The sequence below is a fragment of the Antennarius striatus genome, chromosome 11, assembly GCF_040054535.1.
Source record: "Antennarius striatus isolate MH-2024 chromosome 11, ASM4005453v1, whole genome shotgun sequence".
In the NCBI taxonomy this organism is placed as follows: Eukaryota; Metazoa; Chordata; class Actinopteri; order Lophiiformes; family Antennariidae; genus Antennarius; species Antennarius striatus.
This window is the reverse complement of record NC_090786.1, coordinates 10,126,813-10,142,167: the sequence shown is the minus strand read 5'-3', so window position 1 is coordinate 10,142,167 and position 15,355 is coordinate 10,126,813. Positions and strand designations below refer to the sequence as shown.

At 40.3% G+C, this 15,355-nt stretch overlaps 1 protein-coding gene and 2 long non-coding RNA genes across 5 annotated transcripts in view; 2 read left to right on the top strand and 1 right to left on the bottom strand.

Annotated features, from left to right (window-relative positions):
• LOC137603707 (cGMP-dependent protein kinase 1) overlaps positions 1 to 7,869 on the bottom strand; it is an 87,505-nt gene extending 79,636 nt beyond the window's left edge. Inside the window, exon 1 of one of the 2 annotated variants that reach the window (XM_068327422.1) lies at positions 7,551 to 7,869. In XM_068327422.1, coding sequence (XP_068183523.1) covers positions 7,551 to 7,807 — 257 coding nt within the window. In that variant the 5' untranslated portion in view covers positions 7,808 to 7,869. Of the gene's footprint in view, positions 1 to 3,289; positions 3,932 to 7,550 lie in introns of those variants that run through there. The other variant, XM_068327421.1, reaches the window with a different exon arrangement.
• LOC137603708 (uncharacterized) lies at positions 3,513 to 4,199 on the top strand. The gene is made up of 3 exons (XR_011037310.1): positions 3,513 to 3,639; positions 3,748 to 3,834; positions 3,953 to 4,199. It is a non-coding gene; the product is annotated as an uncharacterized lncRNA (long non-coding RNA).
• Positions 7,870 to 9,236: 1,367 nt separating the features above from the next.
• Positions 9,237 to 13,856, top strand: LOC137604261 (uncharacterized). 2 transcript variants are annotated; one of them, XR_011037397.1, is made up of 4 exons: positions 9,237 to 9,346; positions 10,101 to 10,175; positions 10,555 to 10,675; positions 13,090 to 13,856. It is a non-coding gene; the product is annotated as an uncharacterized lncRNA (long non-coding RNA). The 2 variants fall into 2 exon arrangements; XR_011037396.1 differs by having other exon boundaries at positions 9,253 to 9,346; positions 10,129 to 10,175.
• Positions 13,857 to 15,355: the final 1,499 nt, after the last annotated feature.

Genomic DNA, 15,355 nt, shown 5'->3' with positions numbered 1-15,355 from the left:
AAACAACTGCATATATTTACATAGTAAAGTTCCCATGCTCTTGTTGGCGGACCAATAAGATTGGTGTCATGTTAGTGGTTCAGCCGTGTCAGAAGAATTTAAAGATAACTGATAGTTCTATTTCAGAACAAGAGTCCTGGCATATGGTTTTACAAGGGGGTATTTGTACCAACATACTTGAGAATGTCTTGTCTTGCTTTGGAACATATACACAGAGAAGAGGAAGAGACTGAGGACTGACCCCTGAGGCACTCCATATAACATCTGTCTCACAGTTATGACACAAACCACTCAGAAACATGTCTGTTTGATCAAGGCATGAGGGTGGAATGAAGAATGGTATGAAATACTGCATATAACAAGAAAAAAATCTGAGCTCTATTGGATTTCTCAGGGACACAACTTAAATTGTATTTCTGCATTGATATGGTAATCTCGGTGACAGATCAGAAATTATTTTACAGCTCCCTTGGAAGGATATTTATAGCATACACACAAAACTCAAGACAACAATGTCTTCATCTGGAAGTATCACTGTCCCAGTCTTTCCATCAATTTTGGACATGCTAGGGCACGTCTCCTTTATTTGACAATTTGCAAATATGGGAATGAAAAAAGAAACAGAGGAACCAAAACTCTAAAGATTTTCTTGATTTGAATCCATTCTGAGATAAAATGCTCTAACAGAGGAACCTGAAGACTCATTATTAGATATTTCAGTCTCCCAATGAGAATCAGAACAAGCTACTCAAAAGGATAAAACTGAAGAGCAGGCTGCATCTATTTTTAACTTCTCACCTGACAATATATCAACATGCTTCTCAAAACTGCAATGTGCTTCTATTTTAATGACTGCACAAGTAGGAGACGATTTCAATTTCACAGCTCTTGTTGAATTTTAGGGAGTAAACCTTAACAAAGACTGTGTGGTGATTCTTGAAATCATTACGGAGTTGATGGTGTTTGAAAATAGAATTAATTGTATGCAACGATTACAAAGGCAGAGAGCTCTTGATTTATTTATCTCATTGACCCTATTTGTTTCATTTCTGTTATTGGATTCCAAATCTTGAGTCTTAGGCGGCAACACTGAGCAACATCTTCTAACGAGACCCATATAAAAACATGTGCCTGCCTCTGCTTTGTGAGGATGATATATTTGTCTTCATCCACTAGTGAAGTTTGGGGCTGAGAGAGTTCAGCCTTCCTTAAATGGAGAAAATATGCTCTTTTAGAAGGAAAACAGAAGAGGGGTGGCAGAAAAGTGGGAGAGGCCAAAGGAATTAAGAGACACACAGGGGGAAAGGGACAGAGTGTGTATGAGTAAGGAAGATCTATGCAGTTTGCGAAGGAGATAAATTCAAGGGAATTAAAGATAAACATAATTGATAAGTCAAATCCAACAAGCAGTATCACCATACTTCAAATACGAAAACAAAATTAAAATCAACTCAAGGTGTTTTTATTCCAAGGGGTTACTTGCATATTTAGAAAAAGAAGAAAACTCCTCTACTCTTAACTCTTAAAACTTGTGAAAAATAACTTTAAATTGATGGCTGTACATTGAAACAAAAAGAACCACTGAAAATAACTCCAGCAAGCTGAGCTAATAAGAACACAGTGGCCAAGCACACTCTTGGTATTTGCTCTCAACACTGTCGACTCTCCAATCATTTTTCAGTGTATATATTTATCTGAGGGAATGCTGAGTACAATCTTCAGCATCTAACAGAGGAAGAGATTTTAAAAGGTACGACAGACTCAGCAGAAATTTGAAGCTGTTGTTCTGTAGTTCAAACAACCTCTCGGTCAAAAAGAAGGTGAGTTTCCCTTTGGGAATTATCATCAGAAACAAAGCAATCAAACAAACTGCTGTCATCTGTTAATTTTCAATGTCAAACTTCAAACGACTCTGGCTGCCTTATAATTGACAGAAGATTGCAAAGACTTTTCAATGTCCAGGACACTAAAAAAAGTTTTTTGGTTTTTGTTTTGTTTTTGGTTTTGTTTTGTTTTTTCAAAAAAGCCCAAATTAAGAATTTTTGACATATTGGAGCTCTTATCATATTTTTAAGCTTTTTTTATGGATCTCTACAAAAAAACTGATACATACAAGCTTTGGAGTTCAGATTAAATTAACAGTAAATCGACTGTTTAAGTAATCTGTCATTCTAAGCCAGTGTCCTGGATCCCACATGTACTTGTGACGTTATTAAAAAGAAATACACGAGAAAGAACGTCTGTGTATTTTGCAGTTATAAAGCTGACAGTTATAGCAAAGACTAATGGCCCTGTCTACTCACATAAATAGGACCCTTCATTTTTGGAATCTTCTTTGATGAAATTCTCAGAACTTTGCTTGTTTGTGTATCAACACAATAATAATGACATTTTTAGCTGACATATCTGATTTTTCCAGTCTGACTAGAACCATTCCATATTTTTTTCATGATGGATTGAAAAGCATACATTTGTGTTCTGCTTAGGTTAAGTAACTAGACTGTCCTACAATTCAATACAAAGCTTGAATTATTGATTAAATTCAATACATCCCATTTTCCATGTGCTTGCAGAATAAAGGAATAAATGTTATTCTTATCCCCCAGGAGATAAGTATATTGATTTTTACTAACACACCAATAGACAGCTGGATTATCACGCAACAGAAGGCTATCTTAATGCCAGTTTGAGAAACAGGCTTCCTCTGGTATTGTGTGTATGTGTGGCCAAGAGACAAAAAGAGAGATGGAGACAGAGGGAGAGAGAAGAGAAACCAGCTCCAGTGAAATCATAAGGTAAACATGCACAGAGCCTGTTAAGACTGTCAAAGCCTAATAAAACATTTCTGGTGCCATCATCTCTGTAAACCTGAAATTCTGTCACTGGATGGTGTCTCATTTTTCACGTTAGTCTATGATTAGGCTTGTTGATATACAGGCTTTGCTACTGAACTGATGATCATCTTGGTGATATCTGAGAGTGACAGATGACATTTTCTGTCATTGAAATTTTCTGTGTGTGTGTGTGTGTGTGTGTGTGTGTGTGTGTGTGTGTGTGTGTGTGTGTGTGTGTGTGTGTGTGTGTGTGCGTGCGCGCTCGCAAGTTGGACATAGAGCTCTGTCTCATCCATATGTGCCACAGGTGCTGTACCTGCTGCGCCACACTTAAAATTACGCACGCAAAAGATAAAGGTGACACGATGGGAATCAACTCACGCGGGAACGCAACAACCAATAGAAAATAAGCAAAAGAAACGTGAGTATTATTAGTATATAATTTGGACACCTACTGTGGGCTTTTTGGGTAGAAAGGTAGAGTGACATGGCTAAGATCCTGGATGTCGAAAGCTGTGGGCTCAGCCGAAATTGCCTGTCTCTTCGTCCGCTGCTGCTCGTGCAGCTCATTTTGCTTGTGAACCTGCTGGGTTGCCGGTTTGATAACGGAACGGTATTTGTCCAGTTCGTTTTGTAGTCTCTGTATAAGCTCGTCTTTTTGGTCGAGCTCCAGTTCCAGTTCGTCGATCAGCGCGTCCCTCTGTCGCAGCTCCTCAATCTTCTCCTGGAGCGCGTACTGGAGGTCGCGTAAGGTACCCATTTCGGTCGGCGACGATGAGAGACTTCCCAACAAGTTTATCGAATGGTGCGCAGCTGAGTCTTTATCCTCTCTCCTCTACCACGTTGCTCATAAACTTTATCCGGCATGAACGGCTTCAGATGATGCAGACCCTGTCTCTCTCTCTCTCTTAAGGGGGTTTCCTCGCCGCTCTACGTCACCTGCGGATGCTGGAAATTGAAGCGAAGGAATGTTCAGTCGGGGGTTGGCGCGATTGGCAAGGTGAAAGCATCTCAACCAAAATCGCGCAAAGTTTGCCCTCTCTTGCTCTCTCTCTCTCACTCTCTCTCTTTCTCCCTCTTTCTCTCTCTCTTTCCCTCCCCCGGCGGTGTGACAGCAGAGGACCGTCCTCCTCTAGTACGTCAGGCTGCGACCCAGAGAGAGAGAGAGAGAGAGAGCGCATGGCGAGAAGGGCGCCTACAGGAATCTGTGGCACAGTGCAGTCTGTCACTCAGGAGAAAGTGGCGCTCATCTCAAATGAATTATGGACTCAGTGAGAAAGCCAGTGCTCTGAAAACCATGTCAACATACCTCAGCAGCACACCTCCAGGCTGCTGAGTTACAAAAAGAAGAGCACTGAGGGTGATGGAAACTTGAAATAAAAGTGGCTTTGGAAGAAGGTTCTGCTCCTTCAATTGTGTTTGACTACACCAGAGGGAACCCGTGGAAATTCCACGGTAAAACAATAATATCAGACTTCACACCAAACATATGAAAACAAATGTATTAGTATTATAAACCAAGCGCACCCAACGCAGTCAAAAATCAACTTAGTGACGTGACGACTTTGTGTTGGTAATTCATGGATTGTGCTGGGCGGGCATTGTGAAGCCATAGAGGAATGTTAGCAGGATAACTGGAGAAAGAAAGCTGACTAATAGTGAGATTGGGAAATGAGCTAACGTTAACAGAAAAGGCACCTGTCAAAAGATCAAGTGGAAAAGAAATGTTAGTTCTGTTAGCTGACTACAGGATGCGCCGTGATTGGTTGGGTGCTTGATTGACAGGTAGTGGGTGGAGATGGCGACAGCGTGACAGGTGAGACTTTTCAAGTGAGTTTATTCAAATATAGGGGGGGGGGGTTGTCTACAAGGACAACCCCCCCCCCCCCCCCCCAAAAAAAAGGGATGTAACAGAAACTATTGGTGTACACTGCAATCCTATTTTTGAAGCCAAATGATGCATTTTAGGTATACAATTATGACAACGGTGTAAATTTGAATAAATCTCCTTTTACCAAATACTTGTCAAACAACTGCTCCATTTTAATATAGATACAAAATGTGGAGGAAAAACAGATTGTTGAATTTGAGCAAATCTACACTGTAAAAATAACCTTCTGTTAATTAAGTACAAAACTATGATACCAGTAAAGTAAACACACAAAAAAATTCTGATCCACCTTGATAAGAATAATGGTATGTCATTTCATTTTGACACTAGAAAGAGTTTGTGCCCTGCTTCTGGAAGAAAACTGTTTGTGCTGACGTGGACAGATCTTAACCTCTAGAACAACAACATAACAGAATGAGATCAAAACATGCCTGAAAATGTCATTCTTGTGTAATTGAAGACATCATGAGATGCACACCTTTAGAACCCTTCAAGAGGACGCATGGAAATGCATTGAACTTTGTCCGTTGCTTTTTAAGAATGTGTGGATGAACCATAGACCCTATCAGACCCATAACATATGAACATATGGATGAAATGGAAAAGGACAACCATATATGACCTTTTGGTAGAACAGAGATCGACATTACTCAGTAGAAGTGGCTTGATCATTGCAAGTCTGGCCATGGGTCAAAAAACAGGTAGTGTCTCAAAATTTATTCCCCTCTCTTCTCATTCACATTCCCATGATGCTCTGCTGTTTACAGTCACATCAATAGTGCATTCCTGTAAATGTCATTCTCCCAAAGTGTTGTCGTTTTGTTTTACCCCAGATTGCATTGCAGTTTACAGCATGTCACAGTATGACACCAGAACACTGTTCAGATTTCACTATGAATTTACTGCCAAGTTTTACAGTCTAATCTTGTGTTGTGTGTGAACTCTGTGCTGCCAGTGTCTGTCAGCATTATCCCAATGAGTCATCTGAAGCTCAGTGAACAGCAATTGGCCGCATGTGCTCTGGACAAATTCAGAAGTGGATAAACTGCCAAGAACACTCTGATAGGATGAAGAGTTACTGAGGCCTCAACAGCAATTACTATGCTGAGTGGATGGGATGCCACAGGCTGACAGTCAGGACGAACGACCGGATGATCAAGAATTGTTTGGCTGTAAGGACAGGTGTGTGTGTGTGTGTGTGTGTGTGTGTGTGTGTGTGTGTGTGTGTGCGTGCGTGCGTGCGTGCGTGCGTGCGTGCGTGCGTGAATCTTTTTCTTATCAGGAAGTGACTGCTGGGCGGGAATCTAAATAAAAGATCACACACGCCCCCTTGTGGTGTTTTAATGCACCTACAACCAGCTGGTATGAACACTTCAGAGTCCCATAGTGAAATTCATTACTTTGGGGGATAATTATCAAATAAACCCCCGTCATTCATGAAATAAAAAACTCCATAATTTATTCTAACTGTATAAATGAAATAGTATTTGTCACTTCCTTCCCCACATCCTCCCATCATGATTAGGTCTTCCCGTTGTCCTTGAAAGCACCTCTGCGCTTTAAATTTCACCTCGCCAACCATTCAGCTCATCCCTTTTCCTATACAGATCAATAGAAACAGGATCCGTTGCCCCAAGCAGCGGTAACCTGATGAGCTGTGCAGGCCACTGGCTGGTGCCACGTCCTGACTTTAACAGGGGTCACACCGTCTCCGACCCTGCTGCGTCCCTAAACAGCCACCCCGGTTGGTTCAAGTGCGAGCAATGATATCAGGCAAACGGGGTTACTTATGTTTCACTGAACACAGTGTACAATATGGTTATATTCATCTGCCTCTGAAATGTGAACATATTGTGCCTCATCATCTGATGCCTTACAGAATCATGGGAAGGCTGACAATGGATAATTTAAGCTTGATATTGTCATGAATGGGCTCCAGTTTGTTAGTCATCAGTTTTCAAACCGGGTCATATTTCATTATCAAGTACTTTCCTCAGGAGGCTTCATGTGCACTTTTGTGTTTGTGTGAAAACAAAGTGATCTCTCAAATAAAAAGTGCAACTGAGGAACTTCACCTGTCTGTAGTTCATTACTGGGAATGAAGACCGGAAATTGCCCAGCCAGCATTAATACAATTAAACGAAATACCTACTGCTTCCAACACAGGCAGGATTAAAATATGAGTCGAACTTTTAATTTTGCTGAGAGTAATTACAGCATAATAGTGTGAAACCAGGTGAGGGGATGAGAACAAGATGAGGCCTCCAATCAAACTCCAATCAACACAAACTATACTGTGAAGCTAAAACGAGCACCTAAAGGTGATGAAGGAAGCATATGGTCAAACAAAGCGTTTTCTAATGGAGTATTAAATATCCTCAGACATGCACTTCGGGTCCTCAGCGTCCAGCTACTAAAAGCCAATAATGCATCGCACTTCCTCCCATCTGTGTCCCGTGGGACAGCCATGATGGATCTGATCAATTTGGACCTCTTTCTTGGAGCTACGTCATCGGCCTCAAGAATGAAAGTGCTCGTCCATTCATGGCAAACGTCTGACCTCCCATTTTAAGAAGGAGAAGGTAGAAAACAGACGGAAAAACGCACCATGGAGTGAATAAGCGCCACAAGCACAGGAGTTACTCTCAACACACGCGTATTAGCTGTCGCACTGGTTTCTGATGGGGGGGGGGGGTTTCACACTCGCACCAACCTCTTGTGGTGAAAAGTAAAAACACTCACAAAGACATTTTAAGATGGAAAACAAAGCTGAAACAGGGCTAAAAAAAAATAAAAAATACCAGCGCCAGCTGGAAGAGTCTCACCAGTCGGATTTAGCGTATTTCTGAAACGTCTGCCGCGACACGTCCTGGTGCGTCTGGGGTTCCGCGGAGATGCCCTGCGCCCTGCGGGTCCTCGGTCCAATAAGTTGAGCACTGGGCAGAACAGACTGGCATTTATGTAATTTTCTTTTCAATTCTTGAATCTCGTCTTCCCTGTCCGCCAGACGCCTCTCCAAGTCTCGTATCCTCTCTTCCTTTAGCAGCAGGATCTTGGCAAAGTCGTCCTCCAGGTCACTCATAATGAAATCTGCTTTCAACTTTTCTCCGCGATTACTCCGCGATGTGGACCGAAACGAGTAACTCCCCAGTCTTCGCGCAGGTTATTACAAATCACACACACACACACACACACACACACACCTCTGAACACGCGCAGAGAGACGATGCTCCGTGGATCACCCCCTTCACTGCCCTCTTGTTTATTTCAGACGAAACGTGCAAAGCGGTGTTTAAAGCCGGGACGGCTGACAAAGCAGCGCCACGCAGCAGTCCAGCAAGCCTCCGGGGAATTGCTGATGATCCTTCATTGAGAAAGCAATTACAGCAGTTCTTCCTCTCCCAGAACACAGGCCGGCAGTCAAACTGGACACTTATGTGACCAGACAACTTCTGTAGCTTAGCGATTCTCAGGCTGCACCAGAGGAAGTCCGATGCAACTGCTGTCAAATATTTGTTTACAACTATCTGCACAATCCGCGTTGAGCGCAATGTTAAACACCCACATCACCTCCCCGACACAGCCTAGTGCAGAAATCAATTATTCTGCGCCCGCAGTGACTTCACCGGACAATGTACAGTGGAGCTAGATCTTGTTTACAGCGATCACAATTTATATATGGGTGTGTAAGCATCAGTGAAGTGAAAGTAATGTCCCTATAAGGACAGCTATTGTGTGTTCTGGTCTTCGGTGGCACTCAAGTATCACCGTGGAGAATAATTTTATGTGCATGTCCGTCAGGATTGATCGGATTTTATCTGGAGTCAAAAGGATTAAAATAAAAATATTAAATAAAAATAAAAATAATTAGACATGAAGTATCAGATTCAGACTCGTTCATGGAAAGAAAAAGTGCGTAAGGTGTCGTTTTAAATTATACAGTATTATTTAAACAGGACAAAATGATGATGATGATGATTCATACCTGTGGGGGGAGGGGTGTTACGTGCTCATTACCTGCATCTTCAGCACAGTCTACTGTGGAGATTAAAGAGAGTTCAGTAACAGATCATCTCTTTGTGTAATATTAATCTCCAAACCCTGCTAAATATTTCTATGCACCATTTTTCACACTACTGCCTAAATCTGTTTAAACTCAATGAATTCATTGAAGAAAAGAAGGGAGCTCATGGGCACTAGGGGGGTGTTACATTAAAATTCTGAGTTAAAAATAGAGAGAACAGATCTTCTTCTGCTGGTATACTTCAACATATCTCAGTCTTGTCAGCTAATTACCGTCTTACTTCTTCATCCACCTCATATTGGGTTTGAAATTAATGCCCGTTGCTGGACCTATAACTGGGTTATAGGTCTTAAAGGAGTTTGTTTTTCTCTTGCTCCCTTAAACCTGCGGCTCTCCAGATATAAATGGAGGGAGGACATGAGTATGACCTGTAGGCATAAAAGTCTCTTTTCATTAAATTGATGGTGACATTTTTTTCACACACCCTTCTTTCCTCAACTTTCACAAAAATCTGTCTTGCAGTTGTTGCTGTTTTCTATAATCCTACTAACAGCCAAGCAAACCAGCACCAGAGAACACATGTCCTCCTTCAAGGAGGTAATAACCGACTTGTGATAGCCTGCTTAAGCACCATCTGGCTTTATTTCTCAAGTATACATTGCAGCAGTTCTCATCATGAAACATATATGAACTCATTCTTTCCATCTTGTTCGGAGATGCTTTGTGTGTTTCACAGATTACGTAAGTAGCGGTGTAAATGTAATCAGCATTCAGAGAAAAGGTGTGGATTGGGTTGTCATCGATGTGGAAAACAGTGATTGATTAATTATGTATGCTGCAAACACTGGGCCCGTTACAACAGTGGTAAATTAAGAGTCACCTCCTATGACACCATCCCCATCCATAGAGAATATAATCGCACTGAAGAAGCGCTACTGACGTCATTTGCCAGACAGGGGCATTCATTGAGATAAGAAGATGTAGAATCAATCACTTTTGGATTAAAATGTGTTTTGATCTTATGTCACCTTAATCAGTATTGTCAGACCCTACCAATGTCATTGTATGATCTCTATGGTGATATCAACATCATTGTGCTCTTGTGTTGCCCCCATACTCCACTATTCCCATGTTTGCAGTGAGTGAGTAATGCTGTACTACCAGTTTCAGCTTGTATAGTCTGAGCTACACATGGGTCACCTCCCTTTTGGTTAGATAATGGGCGGCAAGTTAACCTTATGGCACCCAGAGTAGGATGCTCTGTGGAGCAGCCATTCACGGGCGCCATCGAGTTCATGATTGCTGCTCTGTAATAAAAGGTTCATGTGCTGTCTTTGCAATGTTTCTAAAGTGTGCCCTCCTGTTCGCCTCTGGGACAGATCAGCTTACGGAAGAGAAGAGGGCAGACATTAGTCACTGTTTTCCTGTAAGACACACACACACCACACCACACACACACACACGCACGCACGCACGCACGCACACACACACACACACACACACACACACACACACACACTCATGCACACACAAGTACAGAGGAAATAGAATGTCTTGCATATACCCAGACATATGCTTGCACATCATTATCACCAATGCAAATGGCTTCATGCAAACACTGATGTCACCATTCACAAACCCAAAATCCCAGCAGACAAACGAACACAGTCATACCATATAGAAACTTTAGACGGGGGTGCTGTAAGAGTAACGTTGGGGGAGGTATGCTGCAGCATCTCTGGAGAATCTTCTCCCTCGAGGCTTCGTTGTCTTTGATTCTACTGTGCTTTCTGTGCCTCTCTCAGTGAAGCACCACCAGCTGGCCGTCTGCCTTGGTCTACCATCCCAGGAGGGATGACATGAGCGCTAGAAGGAGGTGAAAGACGAGAGACATGTCATTGGAAAGAGGACAGGAGAGACGCTTTGGTATGAAACAATCTATTTCTGAGCCTTTTTTCTCCACTAGATGTCTGCAGCTAATCCTGTACTTCAATAGTAATATCAATATGCCGACCTCACATCACATCATTACATGATATCATATCCAGAGCTGCAGATTGATTACTTGGCTCGCAGTGGAGATGGATAGCACCAGTGCTCAGGAAATGGGATGAGAAAATGCAGCACTGATACTTCCTTCCGGCCTTCCGACAAGTACAGTTGAAATTAAATGGTGACATTAGGAGGTTACGACTTTTTTTTTTTTTATGAACGCCAAGGTCGGAGCTAATGATTATCTTTATTAAACTTTAAATTATTAAATTATCAATGAAGAATATTTTAAAAGTATTTAAAGCAGCTATTATGGTGCTGTTGTTGTTGTTGTTTTTGTTGTTGTTGTTATTGCTGTTGTTATTGCTGTTGTTTTAGTCAAATATGGTTCACACCTACACTTCTACATTTTGCATCATACAATAAATTTGTTTGAAACATAAATTATGTTTTGTTTTGTTTTTTGGGGGGGTTTCCGCTTTTATCCCATTTCTATCAGATGTAATGGGATGCTATCTAATGTTAAAATGTCTGACAAACCCACCCAACAATCTGCCCAGCACCAAACAGCCAGGAGGAAGTTCAGCACGTTGCTCCAAAGAGATTATATTTCAGTGTGACTTTCACAGCTACTACTACCTACTACCCCACTGTAAGTGATCAATTCAAAATAAATAAGTAAATAAATAAATAAAATAAATAAAAACAGTAATCAATTATTGCCTTTGATTTGTCTGTGTAGGTTCTCAGTTATCCAGGTTCATGGTTATCCAAAACTGTTTAAATCAATCCACTGGACTTTAAGAAAGTTTCTTGAAAACGTTTTGCCTCTCATCCAAGAAGAAGCCACTTGGATGAGAGGTGAAACAATTTCAAGGAACTTAAGTCCAGTGGATTGATTGATAGTGTCTTTGAGTTGGTACTTGATTCACAGAATCCATACAAAAACAAATAAAATCTCAGAAATGTATTAAAATATGGTCAACAGAATGTTCTACGGCTCAAGCAGTATTCTTTAATTTGCTTGTTTTTTGTTTTAAATCCTAAATATTACCCTAATTCCCAATGTATTCAACGAGGATGGAAACAAAACAAACCAAACACCACCTTAAATCTTCACAGATAAGTAGCAGGGATCATTGAGTGTTTGGTGTTGTTAATAGACTTAAATGAACAACGATAATTGTTGGTAATTAAATCTTGTGTTTGCAGATCAATTAATTGACTAGTTGTTGTGGCGATAGAGGTTCCACAAACAAGAAAGTAATGAAAAACAGCTGCATTGTGTTCAACGGATGACATTAAGTGTGACAACGGGCTTTGGCTCGGATGCCAGAGAAGGTCACCAAATGGAATGAAGCCTTTCCATTACTCTCCAGCTGATCTTTGTGAATAATAATGTTCATGACCTCATAAATATACACTCAAAAACACAGGAGAATTCATTTTCTTATGTTTCCCTTTGCATGTTTTTTTCTGTCTTTGCAGTATTTTTACGCTGCACATGTTGCTGTCAAAATGAAAAACACACAGACACATGTGTTTTCTTTAGTTTCATGTGTTGAGCTGTCTGGGAATTTGGGAAATAGGGTCGGAGGATAGATGATGTCTGTATGCCGTGCAGACTGCAAAACACCTTGAGGCATATTCATAATGGTAAATACTGGGTTTCAAATAATCTGACTTCTCCCTCTGAATTGTAACTTGAATTCCATTTTGACTTTCAAATTACTAATTTATTCCTATTATTTAGTAAAAATTAGAAACTGTTATAAAAAAGCTCTTCTTAGCACTGTCGCTGTCTCAGATTGTTGCTTTTTTGTCGTCATTTAAGTTTATCTAAAAATGTTTGCTTTTTGAATTAACAGAGAGGATCGATCACAAACACCATCATTAGTTCTCATCCGTCATTTCATTCCACGGAAATGTTTCCAGATTGCTCTGACCTGAGCTCATTATTTTAGTGATGTAGTGATGTGTGTGTGTGTGTGTGTGTGTGTGTGTGTGTGTAGGTGGGGGGGCTCTGCTGCTCTACGCTCACATATTATATTGAAACGGGATTATTTTCTGTTCCTCCCATAATTTTCACGTGCACCAGAATCGTCTCTTTTAACATGTGTCCCAAAGCGTCTGAGACTAAAGTCGAAGAGCAGGGCACAGCTGTGATGTCGTCATTATGGGGGAATTTACAACCATGGTACTTCCTGCATGTGTTGATTTCCACCAACCTGTGACACATGATGCTTGTGTCAAAAGATTTTTTTTTTTTTTAGCTCTAAATAAAACAATGGTTTTTATGCAGGAAAATGCAGTCTGTTTACCTGTACCTTTTTATTTTGTGTCAACAGCGCAAAATGGACTGAAATACCGACATTCATCGCATTGATGACACTCGTCTAGAATAATGGACAAAGCCTCAGCTGTACTGAATGAAGAGACATGTTAAATAAGCTGCGGAGACAGCCTCTCATTTCTCAGGCTGTGAGACAACAAGCAGCTGCTGCCCTAATGCAACTCATACAGCATCAGAGGTGGGATATAGTTGATGGTTCCATGTGAAGTGAATGCTCCTGTTGATTTCTTAAGCTCACTCTAAGCATCTAAGACTCACACATACATGAATAGCGTCTCACTCCCCTCATTTCTGCCTCTTCTCTAGAAAGTTTGTTTCAGCAAAAGCACGTGTTTGAAAAGGTCGTCACCTGCAACACATTTGCGCTGCCTGAGAGGATGAGTTGCTCTGACATTTTCTTGGAGCTCAAAAACACATGTTACAATGTGTGGCAGAGTGCCTCCTGAGAAGGTTCTTTTGCTTGCGTAATAAGCTATAAACACACCTGAGTGATGAGTCACATAAATGGAGAGCTGGGACGTTCTAGCATGCCTGCCGGCCTGTTAACGTGGAATGTGTTTAATGGAAAGCAGTTTGAGAGAGCGTGGTCCTCCCTCTGGCATAAACCACACCATATGGAGGCTATACACCATGATTTCTTCTAAGAGAGTAATTTTATGTGCACACAGGTTTGACAAAGATAATTCCACTTGTTAAGTCTAATTTCTAATCACTTTAACAGTGATATTAACAATTTGATTTTAAGATGTGATATCTTGTTAAAAAAAACAAAACCCTCCAGCATGACAGATCATCTCTATCACTTCATTAAAGTGTTTTAGGTCAAATAAAAGTACCCTAGTTGTTGTTGTGGTTGCTCCTTTTCAGGACATTTGCATCATCTTTTTATATTTGTCATCACAGATTTTATTATTCAGTTCCAACTGCCTGATGTTTTTAGCAGTAACCTTACCACTTTTAATGTGTAGGCTAAAAACTTAATTGTCCATGAAAATTTATATGGGCAGATGCAGGATATATTTTCACTTTCTCTTGTATTGGCATTTTTTTACTTTTTCTTGAATTTTTTATTCTCAATCAATAATTCAATTGTTGACAACTATAATTGTTTGCAGCTCAATAAGGATTGAAAAGAAAATCTGGATCCACCAGGTTTTAATGGTTGTTACAAATGCAGTTAATCCAGTACTGTCAGGGTAAGACATTGACAGAATGACAAATGTCATTTTAGTGTTTATTTGTTTATAATATTGATAAATTGATAGGCTCCAGCAACCTCCATGACCCATGAAGCTGAAGAAGCGGTAGAAAATGAGTGAATGAACGAATGAATTAAATTTTATGTTAACGTTAAAAATACTTAATATATTTTACAGTTGCTTTAAGTAAAACTAGTAATACTGATAGAAAATACATCAATTAAACACAATAACGGTAGTGGATGGACAAGCGTCATTCTGGGGATGTTGCAAGTCCTTCTAAAAGGTACAGTGTTAAGAAACATCGCGCTTCAACATTAGAGACACACTCTTAGCACATTAAAGAATTGAAAATATTCAGTTTCAGCTTTATCTCTGTTGTGAGACGGGTAAAATGTTTCTCTTGGCGGAGTTGTTCGATGTACAATATCAGGATTTCTTCAGTGAAAAATAAAGGAAATAGCAGCATGTAGCTGAGATAAAATGAGCCATCTCCAAAAAGATAAATATTTTATAGTTTACAGAACTCACAGATTTCCTATTCACACTGTCACACACATTCATGAGCAATTTAGAGTCACCAATTCACCCATGTTGCATGATTTTAGTGGTGGGAAGCCGAAGAGAACCCATATACGGGGAGAGCATACAGACTCCACACCAAAATAAATATTTTCACACTACTTGACAGTTGAGTCAAAAAATAAAAATAGAAATATTTAATCATGATGATGATAAATAATTAACATAAACAACAAGCATTATTAAACAATTACCTTGATGCATCAACAATGACACTAAATGGTCAAAGCCATCGATTGATGATAGTAATACTGCAACCATCATAAAATTGTCTTTAGAAATGAATGTTTAAAAAGATTTCATTTTTTGAAAATTATGTGTGAAAAATACCAAAGCATTCAAAAAATTTAATTGTCCTTCATTAATCCCTGCAAAATGAACGAATAATCATTGAAACAGCGCCTCAAACCTCTTCATTGACATAAAAGATAGTGTCTCCTTTCATGTTGCTCTGAAAACTGTCTTGAATCGCTTCTAAGC